This window comes from Contarinia nasturtii, unplaced genomic scaffold, assembly GCF_009176525.2.
Source record: "Contarinia nasturtii isolate CC-2019 unplaced genomic scaffold, AAFC_CNas_1.1 Cnas_scaffold_1240, whole genome shotgun sequence".
Lineage (NCBI taxonomy): Eukaryota > Metazoa > Arthropoda > Insecta > Diptera > Cecidomyiidae > Contarinia > Contarinia nasturtii.
In genome coordinates, this window is record NW_022198581.1 from 5,655,499 (window position 1) to 5,677,165 (window position 21,667).

At 31.4% G+C, this 21,667-nt stretch overlaps 4 protein-coding genes across 8 annotated transcripts; 2 read left to right on the forward strand and 2 right to left on the reverse strand.

Annotated features, from left to right (window-relative positions):
• Nucleotides 1-103: 103 nt before the first annotated feature.
• LOC116345103 (serine/threonine-protein kinase RIO1) lies at nucleotides 104-2,279 on the reverse strand. The gene is made up of 4 exons (XM_031774162.1): nucleotides 2,066-2,279; nucleotides 746-2,002; nucleotides 546-669; nucleotides 104-432 (listed from the first exon to the last, which is right to left on the reverse strand). Exons 1-4 carry the CDS (start codon nucleotides 2,150-2,152, stop codon nucleotides 176-178), a joined length of 1,725 nt encoding a protein of 574 aa, XP_031630022.1. The 5' UTR covers nucleotides 2,153-2,279; the 3' UTR covers nucleotides 104-175.
• Nucleotides 2,280-2,583: 304 nt separating this feature from the next.
• Nucleotides 2,584-3,931, forward strand: LOC116345107 (cAMP-regulated phosphoprotein 19). Of its 2 annotated transcripts, none has more exons than XM_031774169.1 (2): nucleotides 2,584-2,713; nucleotides 3,078-3,931. In XM_031774169.1, the coding sequence occupies exon 2, from the start codon at nucleotides 3,254-3,256 to the stop codon at nucleotides 3,623-3,625; it is 372 nt and encodes a 123-aa protein (XP_031630029.1). In that variant the 5' UTR covers nucleotides 2,584-2,713; nucleotides 3,078-3,253; the 3' UTR covers nucleotides 3,626-3,931. The 2 variants fall into 2 exon arrangements, with proteins under 2 accessions (XP_031630029.1, XP_031630028.1); XM_031774168.1 differs by having other exon boundaries at nucleotides 2,618-2,880.
• Nucleotides 3,932-4,535: 604 nt separating this feature from the next.
• On the forward strand, nucleotides 4,536-5,981 carry LOC116345106 (DNA-directed RNA polymerase III subunit RPC8). Its single transcript, XM_031774167.1, has 4 exons — nucleotides 4,536-4,776; nucleotides 4,840-5,023; nucleotides 5,086-5,351; nucleotides 5,428-5,981. Exons 1-4 carry the CDS (start codon nucleotides 4,666-4,668, stop codon nucleotides 5,527-5,529), a joined length of 663 nt encoding a protein of 220 aa, XP_031630027.1. The 5' UTR covers nucleotides 4,536-4,665; the 3' UTR covers nucleotides 5,530-5,981.
• Nucleotides 5,982-6,447: 466 nt separating this feature from the next.
• Nucleotides 6,448-19,693, reverse strand: LOC116345104 (F-box/LRR-repeat protein 16). Of its 4 annotated transcripts, none has more exons than XM_031774166.1 (8): nucleotides 19,567-19,693; nucleotides 16,036-16,086; nucleotides 15,086-15,828; nucleotides 14,216-14,389; nucleotides 13,997-14,114; nucleotides 9,654-9,849; nucleotides 9,343-9,491; nucleotides 6,448-9,216 (listed from the first exon to the last, which is right to left on the reverse strand). In XM_031774166.1, the coding sequence occupies exons 3-8, from the start codon at nucleotides 15,782-15,784 to the stop codon at nucleotides 9,068-9,070; spliced, it is 1,485 nt and encodes a 494-aa protein (XP_031630026.1). In that variant the 5' UTR covers nucleotides 15,785-15,828; nucleotides 16,036-16,086; nucleotides 19,567-19,693; the 3' UTR covers nucleotides 6,448-9,067. The 4 variants fall into 4 exon arrangements, with proteins under 4 accessions (XP_031630026.1, XP_031630025.1, XP_031630023.1 ...); XM_031774165.1 differs by lacking the exon at nucleotides 19,567-19,693 and adding an exon at nucleotides 19,142-19,517; XM_031774163.1 differs by lacking the exon at nucleotides 19,567-19,693 and adding an exon at nucleotides 18,884-19,122.
• Between the last annotated feature and the right edge of the window lie 1,974 nt (nucleotides 19,694-21,667).

The window sequence follows — 21,667 nt, forward strand, 5'->3', positions numbered from 1 at the left end:
ATTTTTTTTGCCCGCACCAAATCCATATAACTTTTCAAGTTCCGCAGGTGAATAAAATGGCAAGCAACACTTGCCAATGCAAAAAAACAACAACAACAACAACTTTAGATTGCGATTTAGCGGTCAACGCATACAATATTATAAAATTTATTTCCAAAAATTTAGGACATTTTTTTTATTTCTTCTTGGTTCCTTGCTTTTCCTTACGTTTCTTTAGATGTTTGGGCATTTTATTTTTTCGTTTTTCAGCTTTTGCATCTTTAACAGCTTTCTTTCGTAGTTTTTTGTCTTCAATCGTTTCACCCTTGGGTCGAGCGCTGTCAACGAATCGACGCTCGCCTTCTTCATCGTCATCGTCATCGCTATTACTACTGCTGTCGTCATCTTCCTTTGAATTATCATCATTATCACTTCCGGCAGCTACTGAGTTTGCTATATAAATTAGATAGAAAAAAATACATTTAATTTACACTTCTCTTTATTTATAAATGTTTATCTTAAATCCAAAGTGAATTGAATCAATTTTTGATTGGGACTATCATTACTTCTCAATAGAACCGGTTTCGATTCAACGCTCAAATCAGATGTGAGCCCGGTAATTGTTTTGTAAACTAAATCATTGCCAGCGCCTCCTTTTGCTTTAATGATATCGCGTTCAACGTCAACTACCTATATATAGATTAAAATATTATTTTCGTACATTTTAATTATTTGTTTGAAATATGATAATAAACAAAGTGCATACTTCGTCCAAACGTTTTGGAATATAAGCTCGTTTGAATACTTCTTCTTCGATTTTTTCCTGTTCAGTTAGTTCATTGATGTTTCGATCTCCGATTTTTTCGGCAATTTGCTCTAGAAAACTTTCCATGTTTTCTTCGGTGATATTTGGATCCGTAATGAATGTAAACAATTCGCGAACAGTCATTGTGGCAACATCTTTTTTCGCAAAGAAATCCGTAATGTTGGTGCAATCTTTTCGCAAAAATTCCAATGCATGCGGATGATCGTGTTCAACTGATTGGCTAACATCAATAACAACAATTTTACCATCATGATATAATAAATTGAATTCCGATAAATCGGCATGCACCAATTTACATTTATTGAATATATTCCACATCATGATAACACAATCACGATAAAGTTCACGTGCTTTTGTTGTTGAAATATCGACATCTTTGAGTTTTGGCGCTGGCCAACCATTTTTTCCGCAAAATGTCATCACTAAAACATGGCTACGCAGTAAAATTGGTTCGGGCACATTTAGACCAGCGTTTTTCATTCGAAGTAAATTGCGCATTTCTTTTTCAGCCCATGTGCGCACCATTTTACGTGGATTATGTCGACAATAACCGCTTCTAAATCGAAATTCACCTGACACATATTTATCACGATCTTTAAATACTAAAATCGATGTTTTATAAATTTTGATGGCATACTCAATGTCCGTTTTTGATGTTGCATGATAAACATTTGCTTCTTTTCCCGTCGATATGCAACCATTGATTTCAACGATCAAACCGCGATTCAATAATTTGAATAGAATCATTCTGGTTCGTGGATCCATTACTTGTTCGGCAGTTGCACGATCATGTTTATCTTTTGTTCGATATCGATCCGAATCGGCCTTCCGATTACTTTCCAACAATGTGTTTATTGCATTATTCGGTAATTGTGGACCTTCATACTTTTCCACATTGATTTTATTTGTATACTTTTTGAAGAGTTTATCGGATGGCTGAAAACTGCTCACTTTATTGCTGCTCACTTGAGAATTTGTATGCGTGACCACAGTGCTACTATTGCTGATTTGCTGACTATTCTTTTGATAGCTTGTCGATACCAATTCATAATAGTCTTCATCATCACTGTCACTCACATATTCCTCATCTTCATCATAATCATAGTCATCGCTGGTATTTTCATTCTTTCGACTGTATTCGGTGCTGAACAGCGAATTTTCTATAGAAAATTTCGTTAAACGCTCTACAGGGGCACCCTATAATCATGGATCGTATATTCAATTACATGGCTTTTGAAGAGATATTACGGGTGAACTTACCGTTTTTGACACATTTTTTGTTTGGATATTGACTGGCACTGGCCTGGTTATGTCATCTTCAGCATCATCAAACTGTCCGTTGTCCATATCGATTTATTCACTTGAAAAAAAAAAAACTTTAAGAAATTTCAAAATAGATCTCGTTCTGTACTCAAAACAATGCAATCTTCAAAACACACATGTTTCATTTCTACTGTCAAATCGTACAGTGTTGAGGTTATGTGCCATTTTAAATTAAAATGTCAATAAAATGTGAGCCTTTACACTTTCCCTTTCGGAAGAACGTCTCAATCGTATCCAAACAATAGCATATAGAAAAAATACGTTAAAAATCTGTATTGTGTGTGCATGGTATACGCTGCGATACGCTGTATATATAGAGTGATATGGTGCGCTCAACAATAATACTGGTACACACGTGAGAAGTGAGAGTGTGTATGTTTGTGTGTGCGCTTTTTTCCCTCAATTCGTGATGTCGCCGTGTCTTTTCGTCTCGCTCTCTTGTTATTAACGTTTTTATTCTATACATTGCCTCTGTCGTTTTCAATTTGCTTGTAATGCAATTTTGACGGCGTTCACTATTCAGTTCGATGCGAGAAGCCATCTTAAGTCTATAAATTCATTTGTTAATATTGCAACGCATAAAAAGTAAAGTTTTTTTTCGTATACAAAAATCAATTTCAATCCGTTTTGTTTTTTCTTTTGTTCTTCATTTTATTTCTATTTACTTCGATATTGTACGTTCACATTTATTACGTATTCTATCGAAATAAAATATCAGAAAGAAAACACAAATTCACAAAAAAAAATTTCAAGTAAGTGTCTGTTTCTTTGTTGAAAATAGTGCGATTTATTTTTGCAATTTCATTTAAGAAACAACCGAAAGAAAATCATTTTCTTTTTCTAATTTGTCGGAGCAAATGAAATCCATCGATGAAAATATCCAATTCTTTTATTTATATAACATTTTCGGTGCGTTTCATTTTACACATTGTTTTTTTTTTTTTAATAGATCCCTGAATACGCACACCAGTACATTTACATAGTTTGAACGTGAAAATAGAGAACAAAAATCGAAAGGATATTTTGTGTCAACGTATTACATCCAAGAGTTTGAATCATCGTTTTTTTTTGTACTCTCTGTTGAAAGTCAATTCTAGCTGATTCCATCAATTCAATCAAAACAAAATGAGCGCCAATCAACCAGAAGAATCGTCATCATTTGCAGCACCTGAACCAGTTCCGAATGCTGTAGAAATTGAGAAAATTGAAGAGGAAAAGCTCAAAGCAAAGTATGCAGTTGGTGGTGGTGCTGGACCAGGCTTAGGACGACCAGGCGGTCATTCGGCATTTCTGCAAAAGCGTCTATTGCAAAAAGGAAAAGGTCAAAAATACTTTGATTCGGGTGACTATCAAATGGCGAAGCAAAAAGGTGGCGGCACAAAATCATTGTTTGCCAATAAACCAATCGGTGAAGCGATCCCAACACCAGAAACAGTTCCTGCAAGAAAAACTTCAATTATTCAACAGCCATGTAACAAATTTCAAACATCCAGTTAAAACAAACGAATAAACTCAAATTAAAACAACAACAGCAGCAGCAACAACAATAATAACAACAACAAAATTGAAAATTAACCGAAAAGTTTGAAGAAAAAAAAAATATTCGGAGGGAAATAAAAACGAAATAAGCAAATCAAATAACCGTTAAAATGTTAAGATAGAGAGAAGAAACACTTTAAGAAAAAGACATCAAATGAAATGTAAGCGAGTTACTATCGCGTTTGTAAGACAACATACTAATGTGTCATAAGAAATAAATGTGTATTATTGTCTATAATTACGATTAAACTACATTCATAGCTACTTTTATGTGCATGGTTTATTGGAAACATTTCTGAATCGAATCTTTTTATTTTTTTAGCATTTGTTGACTATATATAGAGGTTTGATCGACGAAACGGTAAACATTGGTTTATATTTCATTTTATTTATTTGAAAAAATCGCATCATCTGGGTTTATGTGTAACTTGAAACGTTGACCGTGCAAATGTATTATGATATGTCAAGACAGACGATTTACAAATGTGTTCATGACCAATTTGTTTACATTGATTCATGTATTCTAATGTATTATATTCATATATATTCTTGAAAGAAATACAAAACTGATGTCCAAACGGGGGCAACTAAATAGCTTAAGTTTTAACGTATCTCACAATGCATATTTGACGGTGATATAAGTCAATAAATCTACATATACCGCATCTGTCACACGCATAATGTATTAAAATTCAAATCCAAAAAAGGTAGACTTTATTTTCGTAAGAATTCATGCCTACATTCAAATGTAGAATCCAAGGTTATGGATACGATTTTTTTTTTCAATAGGGTACTATTTGTGCTTCTACCGATTGTGAACGATGCATTATTTTTGACAACTGTCAAAATCTAGATTTATCAATAATATTTGTTGGACCGCATTGTTTTTTTTTTTTTGCTGTTGTAAATATTGGCTTTATTGTACCCGACCAACTGAATAGTTTGCATCAATTTTAAATGAGATAGCAGGAAAATTGTCACAAATAACACAAATAAACATGTTTTTATTAGCCGAATTAAAGGACACAATACGCATACCGCCGGACAATTTTGATATAAAACTCATCGATGCGGTCAAAGATGAAATCAATCGCAAACTTGCAAATAAGGTAAGAACATGCATTCAATAACAATAACAACATAATTTATTGAGGTGATTTTATTTGATTTAGGTTTTATTAAATGTTGGTTTATGCATTGCCCTCAAAGACATTATAAAAGTTGGTGATTCAATTATATTACCAGGTGATGGTGCATCTCATACAGAAATTCTATTCCGTTACATTGTATTTCGACCCCGTGCAGGTGATATTATCACGGGCAAAATACGGAGTTGCAGTCGTGAAGGTGTTCACGGTAAATTTGCATGACAAATGATTTTATTTTATGCTCAAAACTAATAATGCCCGTGTATGTAGTCACACTAGGTTTTTTCGATGATATTTTAATACCGCCAACAGCCCTTCAACATCCATCACGCTTTGAAGAAGCCGAACAAGCATGGGTTTGGGAATACCCACTTGATGAGGGATCAAAACATGATTTATTCATGGACATTGGTGAGCCAATCAAATTTCGCGTGTCGGGCGATATTTTTGAAGAAAGTTCACCAATTGGACCACCAAGCAATGAAAAACCATCATCATCTAGTCAAAGTGATATTAAGACACCATATCGAATACTGGTCAGTTGAATTTCAAGCAAAATTATCATTTTAAATTGCAAATGTTAAACCGAAAAAATCATTCATAATACTACAGGGTGCAATAAATGAATCTGGTCTGGGATTACTATCGTGGTGGGATCAACAAAATCAACAAACAGATGATGCTGATGATGCTGGCGAAGAGTATGAGGAGTAAATAACTCATTTTTCATGAGTTCATTCCAAAACCGAAGAAAAACATATGTATAATTGTCTGACAAAAAAAAACACATGTTTTTGTGAAAAAAGAGATATCAATTGGTTCAAAAATGAAGAGACCAGAAAAACTATGTTTTTGAATTGCGTCACACATTTTTAACATAATCTTACGCAAGTGAAAGTATGTATGAAGCATTTAGAAATGAAATATTTCACCATATTTATACTATGCCTGTACCTATATGGTCAACAAAGATAAATTGTTTTTATATTCGTAAAAAACAATGAAACAGTTGTTAAGCGTGAGACTAGAGGTTAATTAATTTATTAATTTTTTTTTTGTCACTGAAATTGTGTCTAATGACTCATTGATTTATATAATAAATTGTTCTCAGTTTTTGGGTATTTTTTTTTTTAGTTTACCCTTAGCTGATTAAAGTTTTAATTCAACTTAATTGTTTAATTGTTTGTTCAGCTTTAAATTAAATGTTACTCCTTAAAATTGTCCTATGTCCTATATTTCTAAAAAGATCCGAGCAACAATATTAACATTTCACAGTACAACAAACGAGAACTAATACACACTAAATCATTCTTCTTAATTTCAAATTGGAATCATTCAATTAATGTGTTTTATTTTTTAAATCGTCATTCGTCTATTTTGTCGCTTCTGTGTATTTTATTTCATTTTATTTAACGCAGGAACGTGAAATAACCACAATTGTGAAAAAAGAGAGAGAGTGTGTGTGTGTATGTATGTGTAACAGGGATTTTAGAAATCATTTTTTCAACTTCACATATATGCTCTCATGTGAATGCTTCTACGAAGAACAAAAATGAAATTAATTCATGTTTTTAGACGTAGCTTTTGTTTATGATTTGATCTTTAGTACATTTGAAAACTTTCTACTGTGTAATTTTTTTTTTTACTAAGTTTTTGCTTTATCAACGAAGAAAATATCACTAAGTCGAATGTTGCTGTTATTTAGTGCAATCTATTTTTCTATACATTTCATGTCATTTTCTATTTGCATTACAAATCTTAATTAAGATAATTTTTCAAATGTTTGCCAAACGAGTGAAATCCAATAAACATTTTTCTTTTTAATCCACTACATTCCATTGTCCTCTGCGGTTCGGTTACACACAGCCTTTACAGAACATTTTAAAGTAATAAACAGATATATATTTGAAAAAAAAATCCACACCCATCAAATTAGAAGAACATATCTCTTTTGCAATCGTGCTTTTTCCAAAACAAAATTAAAAACATTATAGTGTTAAAATCAATTGTCAATTAACGTTACAATAAAATGGATTTTCGTTTTACAATTGTGTTCAGTGAAATTATTCAAAACCATACTTAACGTTTTATTTCTAAATAGAGAATTTCTGTTCACATTCTTACATATTTTTTTTCTTTTCGTGTATCGCTTCAAACACGAATTGGAATGTTTTGTTTCGATTTATTTTGTCAAAATAAAATTATCATAAAATATCTTTGCTGTGTACGACTCTTTTGCTGTAGCATAGTAAAAAGTGAACATAGTAAAAGTGAATACACACATAAAATCGCTTGCCCAAATGGAAATTCGCTGCAAAGCCATTAATGAAGTAATATATCGGTTGGATTAATAAATTTATTTCGAGAATAGCTTGTAGATATATACACATAAGGTACGATCGGATCGGCACACCATTCAAGAAAAGTAAATCTATGACATCTACAAATTTGTTTATGACTGAGATGTGTTACACAATTTAAGAATATTTTGACAACATTCTTTTTTGTTGTGTACAAGTTTTTTAAAGTTTGACATCAGCGTTCGACATTTGTGTGACTTTATTCATACACATTGTACAATTGTGACAGTTGTGATCGTTTTTCGCAATAAATCTCGTTTATAAAAAAAAACTGCATCAAAGTCATATATCTTTTTCTCCCCGTTAAACTTCAAGTATAATTTTCTTGATGTTCGCACACGGTGTGACATGAATCATTTTTCATTATTACACACTTTTAGTATAAAGATAGTTTGTTCTAATGAGCTGTGATTTTCTTTGAATTTTATAAATAGAAAAAAAAACCTGTGGAAACAGTAAACCGTGAAATGCACGGCATGAATTACTTATAATGCAAATGTCATATTTTAAAGCAAGAAATTATTTCGACGCGTTTTGCATATAATTATGACTCATAACATAGGACACAGAGCTCAAGCTAATGCGTACGCCCTTGTTCACGTTTAAAATTCTATATTCATTGACTGCAGATATTCGTTGAGATGCCTCGAGGCACATTTGCGGCTATTTCATAAACCGTATTAAACATTTATTTCTCCACGACATATCCAAACGAAATATTAATGTAAAAAAATGAAAGCATTTTTTTTTCTTCAAAAAAAACTTTCATGTAAATACTAAATCCAAAGTGATTCGAGTTGATAGGACTAACCGAATACTGTCGTTTGGTTGAGAAGGAAAATTCCATTCAACCTACTTAAAAATGAAGATTTCCATATTATGCACTGTCTCAAAGCATGATTTGACCATAATACAATAAAAAAAATTGTAAATGGTTAAAATGAAATTGGAATAAAGAAGCAGAAAAAGTTCTTCTTATTGTTGGTTTAATTTGTATCGAGTTTTATTTTGATTCCCTTTTTTTATCATAATAATGACATCTTTATGGATTACGTTAAAATATTGATCGATTGTCAAATTCTGATTTTATACAATTTCATTGATGCTTTGGTACAAAATACAAACAAAACGACTAAATCGATCCGCTTGGCACTTTGATCGTTTAATAAACTTTCGCTGAGTAGTATGCTTTCAATGTTTATGCCATTGGGCAGGTGTTGCATTTTACATTTTGTGAAGATCACTTTCATGTTTAATCAACAGCTTTTAAGAATTCTATTTTCGATTCAACTGATAGGAATTCAACTAGTTGAAATTTTCGTTTTGGTAGATATACATTGATTTGGAACAAAAAAAAATGATGTGTTCATGCTTGAAAGAGTGGCTAACATATTTGTTCGTAAGCTTTTGGTGGTAACAAATTAAAACTGAAACAAATTGATAAATTTGCCCAAAATTGTATTAAATCGCGCACAGCAAATATATTATATATCCAATATTATGTTAAGTACGAAAAAAGTGTCTGCATTTAGACTTTCTTCTAGTTTAAGTTTGGTTTGCGTTTGGAACTTTTTTGAACTATATATTTAAAATTAATGGTTTTTATGATTTCACTGCCAAATCGATTATTTTCTTTTTCAAAGTCATTTCGATTTCACATTTTTTTCTTCTATTCTCTCAAGTCTATATGTCTTTCCATTGTTTCTAAAGCTAAAAGGTGATAGAGCAATCTGTTTTTTTTTTTTTAAATAGTTTAAATGTATAATTTTTTTTAGTTCATCTCACTCTTTAATTTGATGTATCATATTAGTTGGTAGTCAGGTTCGAATGGTCAACAATTTAAAAGATTTTTTGTTTTGTTTTGATTGCTTCCTTTCGTTTTCTTTGGATTTTTATTCGATAATCAAACAACGTGGCAAATGTTCACGCAAATATTCAAAAAGTTCTTGCGACGCACCGGGACAATTGGTAAGCTCTAGCTCCTGTAAATGACGTAGTTGAATAATGCTGGATAGTCCGCTTGACGTCAATAAAGGGCAACCTGATTTGCAGAATAATAAAAATATGACAAGGAAAAAGGCATTACAATAAGCAAATCACAATGTCTATATCTACCATAATGCAATGGCATTTACTTTGTTCAATGAGGTGGATGCATGTTTATTACCTGCTAGAGATAGTATCTGCAAATTTCGCATCGAGCAAAGATGTTGTAACCCAAAGTCACGTACTTGTGAACACCAACGCAAAAACAATGCTGTCAATGATAACATTGTTGATATATAGCCGACACCAATATCCGTTATATGCACACATCTACACAATTGAAAATTTGTTGTTTTTTTTTCAAAATAAATCCAAGATTAAACTTAATTCAATCATCAAGCATTGAAATGTAAAGGTTATCGGTTGACTCCGTCAAAACATTTCCAAATCAATTATAAATAATAATAAATGAAATGATGATGATGCACTTACCGATCTAACGTGAGTTCTTCTAACTGATTAAGGTCGCAGGCAATATATTCAAGTGATGCATCTGTAATTCTTGGGCACCACGATAAATCTAATGCACGCAATTTTTGTAAATTTTCAGCTATCAATTCGATGCCATCGTCCGTGACTTTACTACATCCGGACAATGACAGGACGGTTAAATGGGGTAGCGAATGAACTGCAAAGATAATTTAATTTTGTTTCTCATATTAAATGTGACTTTTAAAAGCATTGCATCATAAAGTATAATTGGTGTTCATCCCATAAAATGGCGTTTGATCATTTATAATGATATACATTGCGTATTTTCATTAAAAAAAAATATGATGTCATGCAAGCAATGAAAAAGTGACGTGGTACCAATAGTCGAGAGTATGAACAGGTGAACTCTTCAGACTTTAAGTATATCGCGATGAATAAATAAAACCAAAAACAAATATTTCATGTTTCGTCTGTATTTAATTTATCTGGACGAATGTGGTTGGAATCTAAAGCGGTTTATTCGATATTCAAACTTAATCCAATAAATACTTTTGGCCGCACATTAATCATAAAGAATGTGACAAATGTTTATTTTATCAAAAAATGTAGATGAACTAACCGTTAAGGTAACTGTTTGCTTAGAACAAAAATGGTTGAGCAACACTTAAAAAAAAGAAGATAGTTTTTTTTTAAATTGAACAAGAAAAACAAATCAAAGCACTGTTTTTGATAACAGCCTCATTACTATTTCGCTTTATCGAACATTTCCATGTTTATCTGAATGGCACAGGTTTGAAAAGAAATTACGAAAAAGTTCAATTCTTTTTGAACTCAGTTCACAATGGAAGATTGGCCATATTTTATTTATACATTGTATTGGACTTTGCATCACATGCGATATTGTAAACAAATGAAAATGTTAAGCAATCGATACTTTGTTTCATGAAGATATCGTGCTCATTTAATGGAGTGAATGCTGAATAAAAATTATGCCTCCAAATATTATGAGCAACATCTGAAAATGAACTTGGCTGCAAAATTAAAGAACTATTGGTACGGATTCAAACTTTGCAGTCAATTAATGTTGTATCGCTTAACACTAGCGGAGACATGTTTTTATCATAGTTACCAAAGGCATGGGATTTTGGAGAAATCATGTATGTAATTGTACCATCCAATGAGGTAATGCCAAAATGCCGACATGGAAATCAAATTTTTTATTATAACATTTAAAATGATAAAAGAGAGTTGAATGAACTGAATTAAAAGAATGAAACTATTAATAAAAAAAGAATAAAACTATAAACATGATAAAATAAAACCAGAGCATGTTGAAAAAAAAATCAAAGGTTTTCCGATTCTTTTGCAAACATTGATTTCTTCTTAAGTGTGTCGTGTGTTGAGATTTTGTATTCGTGGCATTCAGCAGGTATACAAATGTAAAAAAAATAATACAATATATTTACGAAATGTTTAGTGGTCACAATTTTATACGGTTTTTATTTGTATGTTTGCTTTCCTTTCGCTTTTCAGACGACAGCTCAACAATACATTTGAATTTGAAATGATGAACAAAGTGATAAATGCAATGTAAAATAAACACAAATATTGTAATAGTAGTTAAAAACAGAACATCTGAATTTATTTTCTCGTTTCAAGCATGGATATCATGTCATAACCCAAGTAACCATTCGTATTTATATTTAACCGTATTTAAATACTTGGCAATCACTCATTTGAGTGAATGGACCGTTTTCATTATTTGAGCATTGATAAAATGAATGTCCAGTGTCAAGATGAATGCCGTTATGGTGTAAGAAAAATTGCTATGTGGGTGCCTCCAAATGCTAAAATCGAATACGCAAACACGCGTACACAAGAAATGTGAATCGATAAAGAAAAATCACATATATAGCAATCAATGGGAAAAAAAAACACAATTAAAACATATTTAATAAAACCATATGCTGCATAAATAGACTGTCGGTTACCTTCTTTTTCTGTATTCTCTAATTTGTTTATTTATTTCACACGCAGTCTTTTTCTCTTTCTCTCTCTTTTTTTTCCCAGAGAATTGAAATGGTTAATTACATCGACAGACGAATTAGTTACTCATTAACCATTCGATAAGATAGATCTCTTCTCCTGATTATCTGTTAATTAAATCATTTCGATTCGATATTATCGGTATTGTGAGTGCTCAACGTTCAAAATCTTCGTTTTTTATTTGTGCATTTTGTGTCAATTATCCAAAGACCAGACTAATTAGCAAATTTTTATTTTAAATCTCATTGAAAATTGAATCATCTTACTTGAAGTATGTGACTGTTTTGGTTTGTGACCGACACTAACGGGTACAGTATCATATTTATTAAATCCTGCTCGTTTTTGCGATCACAATTACTAAAACTGCAACACGATACATCATATCACATTATATTATAACATATCAACTGGCGAATGAAATATGTGTTATTTCGTTGATGATATTGTTACGATACGAATTTGTTGTTGTAAATGTAATAAAACAAAAAAGGTCTGGCCACGTTTGTCACTAAATTTACAAAGTGCTTGAGTCAACAAACAATGGCCTTCAATTAGATAAATGGATAAAAAAAAATTGTAAATATTTGTGACTTGTCATCAAATATAATTCCTTTCAGATTTTTTGGGGCTTCAAACTCAAACGCATTCGTCTATGCAAATAGAATTAATTATAATATTGAAAGAATATTTCATCTGTGTTTTTATTTCTTTCGCACACAGTTAAAATGTTATTTATCAGTATCGCTGTATTTTCGCCAAGGAGAATTAAATAAATGAATATCAAACTGAAAGACATATGATGATCATATAGACATCAGTTTTTTTTTAATTCGTAAATGCCACGTCTTCTATTCGTCACACGCAAGGCATACAAAGTGGCAGTATGAGTGCATCAATCGTCGTCCATGAGATTTTTTGCCAACTTTTGGAGTTTTCTTTAGGACATTAGGAAACTATTTAATATAACCGTTAAGTTCGGTGAAATAAGATTTATTTACATTTGAAATGAAATTTCAACGATTTGGCACTATTATTCAACTGTGATTTTTTATTCTTCAAAGAAAAGAGGATTCAAATGTTTTTCTTTTATCAGAATATTTAGTTATGCACCTATAACTATATGCTAGACACTAGACTTCATGCCTACGTGTTTGCTGAACATAAATTGTGTAACCTTCTTTTTCATCAAATCAAATATTCTTCCGCTAGAGGTTATTTCTTCGTTACAAAAACATCAAAGGTACTAATTTGAAGTCGTCAAAATGTTCATCATCCGGAGAGGAAGAGAGATAGAGAAATACTAGAATAGAATGCCATTTTAAAAATGAAAATGGTCTATGAAAAATATCACAGCTAAAATAAAATAAAATATTGTTTACGATTTTTACGGTGGCATTCAGTGGAATTCGAATGACCCGAGAAAAAATGTTCCATTTCCTAGCGTACGTTCGTCTTAAAATAAATCGTTGAGTAAAGAAGAAGAAGAAGAAGAAAAAATTTGGGTGCGTGTATATGTGTGACATATATGAAATTGATGAAAAAGTGTGAAAGCATCAAAAAATGCAATGTAGAACAAATGTTGTTGTAGGCGCTCGCTCAGCCAGTCAGCAGTCACTCAGTCAAAATATCATCAAAGAAATTTCGCACGGTTCGTCTTTGCTTTGAATGATGTTATATGCCATTCATGCATCTGTCTAAGTTGCGAGCGAACACACAGAATGTTCATGTAATATATCAAATGATTTAATACTGTTTAAACAGGCCGAAATCTTACAACTATCGTACGTAAATAGATCGAGCATTTTGTGTCTATTTCAAATAGACGTTCGTTCGCGTATTAGATTGCAACAAAAGAAATTCGCACATTCGTCGTTGTCTATCTATATAACAATGTTATAGTAGATTAAGTTAAGCTCTCTCACTGTCACATGAATCAATTGTATGTTCTATATTTATTCAACATTCACCTACGAAGTGCAACGCAATGCGGCTGACAATACATTTTATGTACATTCTCAAACAATATTTCCCCATATCTTTTCATATATGCATACAGTGTAATATTCTCTCTTCTTATTTTGACTGTCACCGGTATTTGCATTCATGCAAGTAATTGAAAAAAAAAATGTATGGCTTACTGCATCAAAAGTGAGTAAAAAATGTTGTTTCTTGTTGGATGTTTCAATAATTTGTCGAATATCGTGTCACTCTGATGTTCAAAAATATTCGATGTTTTTGATCCGATATCGGTATCACTGATTGAAATTTGATTAAAATTATATGATAGATCCACTTACCTATATTTACAATGCCGTGATTTGTTAGCTCCCAGCAGGATTGTAAGCGCAATATACTTAAATTATGACTTTGTTTTGGAGAAAAGTAACCTAATGCGGCATCGGTGACGTGATAAGCCTATAATATTAAAACATATACATATTTAACACATTGAATTAAGAACATATTACGTACTTAACTAACTAGAGATAATAAGATAAAATTTCACTTCAACTCACTTGTAAAGAAAATTCGTATAAAGAAGGCAATAGTTGTGCTACAGCACCAACAGCTTCATCAGCAATGTTTATACAATCCGCCAACGATAATGAAACAATCCTAGGTGTTAAGCAAGACCATAGACCAGCTTCAGTTACTTCATTGCATCCGGCAAGCTCAAGCTCAAATAATGACTGTAATTGAAAAGAACATAAGCAATATAAGACCATTTCAGCGAGAATAAACCTGTAATTTTTGCTTGAAAATAACAAGGTAACCATTGCATTTTGGTAAAATCACCTCCTAAATGAAACACTTTTAACGTCAGCATTTTAGATGGACCAGTTAAGATGGTTTTATTTACTTAACTTTATTGCTAACTTTTAAAGAAGCTTCACTCGTTAAATTTGCATAATTAATGCAGCTATAGTTAATGATTTAAAATCTTTATGCTTTTCTTCCCACAAATGTTAATAAAGAGAAACGCCAACAATTTTATTTGCATTTGTGAAAAACGTATTTCGGAGTCAAAAGTGTATTTGAACAATTTTTTTTAGATTGTATACCGAAAGCAAGGCAAACAACTCATTATGCCAGAATTGTCTCGGATTTCATAAGTTCGGTTTACACTTAATTTATTTAATTCATCCTTTACAGTAATAAAAAGCTGTTATATATTGTACGCAAATTGAATAGAAGTATTAAATTTCAAATCAGATGAAAACCGGTAAATAACATTTGATTGGCTTTTTAATGCAAATTCTATACAATATTGTATGTGTGTGTCTTTGGAATAAAACCGAAAAAAAGCAATTCACGATGTTCCATTTAAAAAAAGTGGAATTTTTTTAATTTAAATAAGACCCCAAAAAAACTGAACATGTACTTACTTGCAAATGATCAAGTAAAGCTTCCAATCCTCGATCGCTAACCGATGCACATCGCAAACTAAGCGAATGAATATGTTTTGAGGCTAATGGAAATGAATGTACAATATCGATGGCATCTTCGTCGGTTGCGCCAAGTAAACAGATTGCATGAAATCCTCTCCGTACCAGAGAATTATACAATTTAACACGATCTTGATTTGACATAATTCGAAGTTCGCGACACTGTAACGTTGGTAAAATGCCTGACCAAAATTTTGGACTACGATAGAGTGTGTCACGCCAACGTGTGCAAACCTGAGCTAATGTACGCCGTTCATATGGTGTGAAATACTGAAAAAATTTATTAAGAAAACGTTCGTCTTGCAGCAATTGTTCCATCGTGTTTATATTTGATTTTGTGATCCAATTCCAACTATTTAAATCGGCAGCATTGAGCTTTTTCTGTGTTCCACTAATGCAATCATTGCTAACACCGCTGCCGCCCATATTATTCATTGCATTCACATTTTGTGTGGTTGACGTTTGCAGTTTTCGAATGGATTGTGGTGTTCCTTGTTGACTATTGCTGCCGGATGATGTGATTAATTTACCAGTAACAATTTGCTTTGCCGATGCTATTCTGGACGGTTTCTCGGGTGCACCAATTGATGCATTATTATGACTACTTCCACCACACAATGCATTTGTTACACGTTCCATAACGCTTGTTTTGGCGTGTCCGTGATGATGTTTTGAACGTAGGCCTAAAAATAAGATTCATTCGAAGGAAAATAAAAACAATGTTTTGTTAAAAAAAAGCGCATGCAACATAAAGAGGACGCCCAAAAAGCTTATTAATTGACGAAATGGAAAATCACATAAAAATGTTTATGCATCAAGTGATGAGACTTTTCTTAACTATTTTATTGTTTGCATTAAAAATAGTTTACATATGGGAAGAATGCACTTACCGTTGATGCGTTTCGCAAGTTCGACCGAAGCACGCTCAACAACACCTTGGGCTGAGATTGACGACATTGTGTATTGACGAAGGAAGTTTTGATTGATTATTTTCGTGTTTTGATTATTCAACTTGATTAGTGAATATTTTTTACTTTGTTTGATTCAAGCAATCGATTTGTGTAGTTTTTTTTGTTGCTTATTTATTTATTTATAAATATGAAATGCTTGTGCAATTTTTTGTTTGTTTGAAATATCAAAACGAACTACACATGTTCATGTGTTCAATGGATAAACTTAATCGAACGAAAAAAAAAATATATGTAGAAACGCGCGATAATAACAAAAACCACACGCACGCACGTACAAATTCGTAAAGCGACAAAATATAATTTGTTGGCATGAAATTTAATAATATATAATAATTGAGCACGAAATAAAAACTAATTGCAGCCCATATGCATATGTGAATGAAGTGCAGATTTTTGCGTCCTTTTTCTCCACACAATTCTCACTCGTACGCTCTTGCACTCTCTTTCTCACAATAATGGCGATAAACAAATGCGATATTTGAACGGCGTAAATGACAATTATGATTTATTATGATGTGAAATCAATTTGTATGTTCAATGTTCAAATAACGATTTTGACAGATGTTTCGCAGATTTTGTTATATTTTTTTTCTTTTTTTGCAATTTTTTTTAAATTTTTTGTTTTATTTTAAATGTGTTTTTAAATCAATCATATAATAAAAGCAAATCACGTGTATCATTCACCCAAATTTCATACACTATATACTTTTATGAGAAAGTTTTTATTCACTGTATACACATCCACATCAATTTGCACTTTTACTCATGTATATGCGATTCAGTTTTGGCAATTCGTTTTTCCGTCATTTCGTTTCTTTTTACATTTGTTTCTTGATAATGCTAATTCACAACAAATCAATTCTTATGTCAGCCTCAAAATCGACTGTGATTCCTTTTGTTACAAATATGTGAGTGAACAATAGGAAAAAAATGAACTGTTTTCTTTATATATTTTTGATGACGTTTTCACATACACCGAATACTGACAATGCTCAAAAAATATTGTCTATTTCAACCAAAGATTCATATCAATGTTCATTATAATCATTATTATGAAAAAATAAAATTTAATTCACTACAAATTTGCACAGTTCTGTTTCTTTTGCTTTCAATCAATTAAAACTAAACAATTTCTATATATACATACATATGTATAGATATATTTTCATTGTATATTTGATACAAGCACAATGTGTATTTTTCTTTCACTATGAACTGTGATTTTCAGCCCCTAGATAGAAGTTGTAAAATTCTTTATATTATTTGTTTTAAATCACGATTTATTTGTTGTGTATTTTATTCGAAATGATACACTGTCACCGAAAAATATCTGCGTTCAAATGTCTACTAATTCGATAAATAATAAAATTGAAATGCAAATTTCGTTGGTTTTTATTTCGATATATATAAATTGTGTAGACGAAGAGTATTCTGTCTCTGTGGCTCGTTCTATAATAATTGCGCGCATGTATGTATTCTCTTGTTGTACGATTGTGTTTGTGTTATTTAGGTTTTATTTTCGTGTTATTTTCTTTTCTTCAAAATTGTTATGGTTCGTATGAAATACACACATTTCTCCACCCTGATTGAGAGCGTGAACGAGAGAGTAACTGCATCACTCGCACCATCGTGAAAATCGATTTTTCGCGCATTTGAAATTCGCCGTTTGGGCTACCGATACTATACGGTTGTATGGTTAAATACAACCGACAGTCTCTCACTGTCGTGCGACTCTCAGCTTTTTAGTGATTTACAAAGCAAACCTACATACATATCGAATGACACGATGAAGCATTTTGCTGAATCAACGGTCTTTTTTTTTAAATTGGATGTATTTTTGAAGGAGGAAATTCGGTTTTCATTTCATTCTATAGTTTTGCTTGACATTTTAATGCTGAAAGCACATACATAACACATAAATACATAGTACAATACATTTATATGTTTGTGTAATGCTTACATCAACAACATACTCATATATACACCCACTAACAGGCTTTGTTTTCAATTCGGTTTTCTCTTCGTTCACATGCATCATTTTACCAACACACGTATACACACACGCACATACGCTCTCTCTCACACACACACACACTCAAACGAATGCGCATACGAGGGCTGAAATGAAATGCGCACTGAGTGGTTGTGAATGAATTGTAAATAGCGAATTTCCACAGCTGAAAGCGGATGAAGTAGGAAAATGTTTAACGGTCAATTTGGTGTTGAAAGATACCGACACATGAAAAATAAAACAGCATTATGTTAAGGAATTGTGGTGTGCTGTTGGTTTTGTTTTCGCTTCTTTTTCATTATTTGTTTTTGACAGAATGGAGTGATTGATACTAAAATGTTTAATTTACAAAAATCTACAATCAATCATATAAAAGCATATATTCATAAAAATCGAATATGGGTCTATAAATTTGATTACGAAATTTGTATGAAAAAACGTGGAAAACTTAAAAGAAAAACAAACCGATAGAAAGAGAATAATAAAATTAATTTGTTTTGAATACGTAGATGCATTGTGAAAACCTCGAATGAATAAAAAACCTTAACACACACATATATAGATTGATTGTGTTGCACAATGATGGAGAAAATAAAACGTTTGAAATGAATTTCTTATCGAAGGCCAAATTTAATTGCAATTTCATAAAAATGTACTTCGGTGGTGAAGAACAAATGAAAAAAAGAAAAATGAAAATTAATAAAGAAAATGAAAATGATCAAGGATAAAGATAAAGATAAAAAAGGCTCAGCTTACAAATATTGCGTGCGATGAACATTTATAAGGAAGGCTTCCGACTTTGTATCTTTTCTTTTTTTTTCAGAGAAATAGCATATCGATAGATATTTAGATTCGATTGTGATAAAATTTGCCTTTCTTTTCATTCGAATAAAAATTGAATAAATGTCATCAAGTGTGTTCACTTGATTTATGATTGAAGTTTAAAAAAAATTATTCATTTATGATTTTCTAGAAATCAAATACAGCTGAAGAAAGCGTTATTTTTGGTCTAACCTTATCTAAGTACACCTTTCATCACTGAAAGCATGTTAAGTTAATTAATGATGTTTATCTATTCGCAATACATTGTACATTAAAAAAATAGATTGGCAAGTCAAAACACTGCATCCAATCGCGCAAAAAAAAAAAATCTATCAATACGGCACACTGAACTCACAGGCACATCAAAACACATTAATTCTATTTTGATATAAAAAAAACCACATCAAAACTTAATGTACTATCGTTTTTGTCACACGTTAAAAAGTGAAAAGTGTTTGATTATCGCACATCATCAATGACATTTTTTAACAAACTTTGTGGAAAAATTATGATTTTTTTCTTTACAAAACAAAGTGATATTGTATATATTTCTCTTCCAATGCGTTTTTCATATGAATGCTGAACATGTTCGAATGCCTTTTTTTGTATTTACTTACTGATTTGATTGCCAAGAATGGAAGGTTTTAGAGGTTAGTAGTTGGAAAATAATTTTTAGAGGATACGAACACTCATACATATACACACTCGAAAATTGTATGTACACTCGAAAATTTCCAATCCAAGACACAAGACATTTCTCATTGTATTTTAACCAATTTAAAAGTGCATATGGCACAAATGAAGAACATATACTCGATTATTTTATTCAACGTCGATGACGAATGTTTTCAACTGATCAAGGAAGAATGATGTATATTGATTGTTTGTTTGTGCACTTTTCTATCGATGTGATTGTTGCTTTCATCGATGCATTGCATGACTTTATTTTATAACGTTGGAAACATACTCACATGAATGCATATTATTATTTTTTTCTATTTCATGTCGTATTGGGATTGGATACCAACATGCAATCATGTTTACAAACATTTATTGTTGTACTCAACATCTCTTTCAATATATTTTGCAGAAGTGATATAGTATATATCATAAGCAAAATCACATATCCATTCGGACTGGCTATATGTTAACTTGTTCTTCATTTCAAATTCGAGTTTCAGTGCCATTGACTGTATAAAATTCAATATTTTTAATTTTTAAATCAACAAAACGCATTCATTCAATCATGAGTCAATAACAATGGATAAAAAAGAAATTATTGTTTCTTTTTTTTTCTAATAAGAAATTTTATACTCGTATAGTGAAAAAAGCTTTCATCAAGTTGGTATTTATGATTTTGCTATTGACAGTTATCTTTTGCGACTTGTGTACACTTTGTTTTGCATCAAAAATCGAATCACTAACAAACAATCAAATAGATAAAACTTCACACGATTTTCAATAATAAATTCGTTCACATTTTCAATATTAAAGCGAGTCCAGAATGTTAATAATTGAACAACAGTCAAGTGCGATAGGTGGCCATAAAATAGCATTGGTGTCAATAAATCATTAGATTTTTTAATTAAGTAATTATATCCATTGGATGAATTTATAAATTAAATGTTCTTGTCAATCCGATCACAATTAATTGCAACTGCTAAAGTAGAGAAGTATAAAGAATAGTAATAGAATATTTGAATAATTTTATAAATTAATGATGATAAAATCTTTTGCGTTTCTTCCGCCTTTTAAATGAAACTTATCGCATTCTTTTGTTCTATCAAATATTGATTGCATAATTCACGTTTTTTATTCGATTATTCTCAGTTGTTCGGTAATAAAAAACTTCGTTGGTCAGCGAATGCAAACATTCAACTTTTGAATTTATTATTGAAAACAGCAAACATGAAAACAAAAACCGCAGAGTAAATAGGAAAATTTTGAATGAATGTCCCTGTTAATACATAGATACACACCGTTTTCTAATCTATTTTAATTCAATTTATTCATTTAGTCACAAGCATATCGCACCTTTGCCGACACCGTAACCGTTATAACCAACGCTCTTTTCCTCAATTCACACAGTCCGATTCAAAAATAATTACGTTACCTACTGACACACCGCACAAGAGATAGAACCGTCGTCTTCTTTCCTAACTTAATCATCTATATTGCACTCCTTCAAAAAAAAAAAAAAAAACGAAGCGCTACATCAATGCAAGCCACTGAACTGTGTACACATATTTACAGCTGTATTTGTAGCACGTTTCAAATATCAGCGGCAATTTGACTCAATTTATATATAAGACACTGCCAAAAATTGCTTAATGTTTGGTTTACAGGTTATTTCAAAAGTCACACTTAAATTCATAGACGAAATTGTTGTTTATCGTTTTATATATACATTTGAATCGGTGAGAAGAAAAACGTCGTTATCTCAATCGGTTGCAAAAGTGTGAAACAAAGCCAATTATTTCGATCGTCAATTTTTTAAAGAAAAGACCGCTACACTGTTCACAGGATGGAATTTCACATTAAAATAGTTTCACGTGCCAAATTTCGGTTGTACACAAATGATTCTAAGCGATTCAATCAATGATATATTTTTTTATTATTATCATTTTTCATTTTGCGCACCTGAATTTATCGTCTTTTGCTTATATTTTGTATTCTGCATTCTATTTTTGTTTGTATACAATGTTTGGCAACATTTTT

What these genes read in the sequence shown, in the direction of transcription:
- LOC116345103 (XM_031774162.1), bottom strand. Translation starts at nt 2,152, where the DNA reads ATGGACAACGGACAGTTTGATGATGCTGAAGATGACATAACCAGGCCA. An exon ending in CAAAAAATGTGTCAAAAACG is followed by an intron (nt 2,003 to 2,065) that starts GTAAGTTCACCC and finishes CCATGATTATAG; the next exon opens with GGTGCCCCTGTAGAGCGTTT. An exon ending in GAAACCGGTTCTATTGAGAA is followed by an intron (nt 433 to 545) that starts GTAATGATAGTC and finishes TAATTTATATAG; the next exon opens with CAAACTCAGTAGCTGCCGGA.
- LOC116345107 (XM_031774169.1), top strand. Translation starts at nt 3,254, where the DNA reads ATGAGCGCCAATCAACCAGAAGAATCGTCATCATTTGCAGCACCTGAA.
- LOC116345106 (XM_031774167.1), top strand. Translation starts at nt 4,666, where the DNA reads ATGTTTTTATTAGCCGAATTAAAGGACACAATACGCATACCGCCGGAC. An exon ending in ATCGCAAACTTGCAAATAAG is followed by an intron (nt 4,777 to 4,839) that starts GTAAGAACATGC and finishes TATTTGATTTAG; the next exon opens with GTTTTATTAAATGTTGGTTT. An exon ending in CAGTCGTGAAGGTGTTCACG is followed by an intron (nt 5,024 to 5,085) that starts GTAAATTTGCAT and finishes CCGTGTATGTAG; the next exon opens with TCACACTAGGTTTTTTCGAT.
- LOC116345104 (XM_031774163.1), bottom strand. Translation starts at nt 18,905, where the DNA reads ATGTTCATCGCACGCAATATTT. An exon ending in CTTTACTTGATCATTTGCAA is followed by an intron (nt 14,390 to 15,085) that starts GTAAGTACATGT and finishes TTTCAATTACAG; the next exon opens with TCATTATTTGAGCTTGAGCT. An exon ending in GCAGATACTATCTCTAGCAG is followed by an intron (nt 9,217 to 9,342) that starts GTAATAAACATG and finishes TCTGCAAATCAG; the next exon opens with GTTGCCCTTTATTGACGTCA.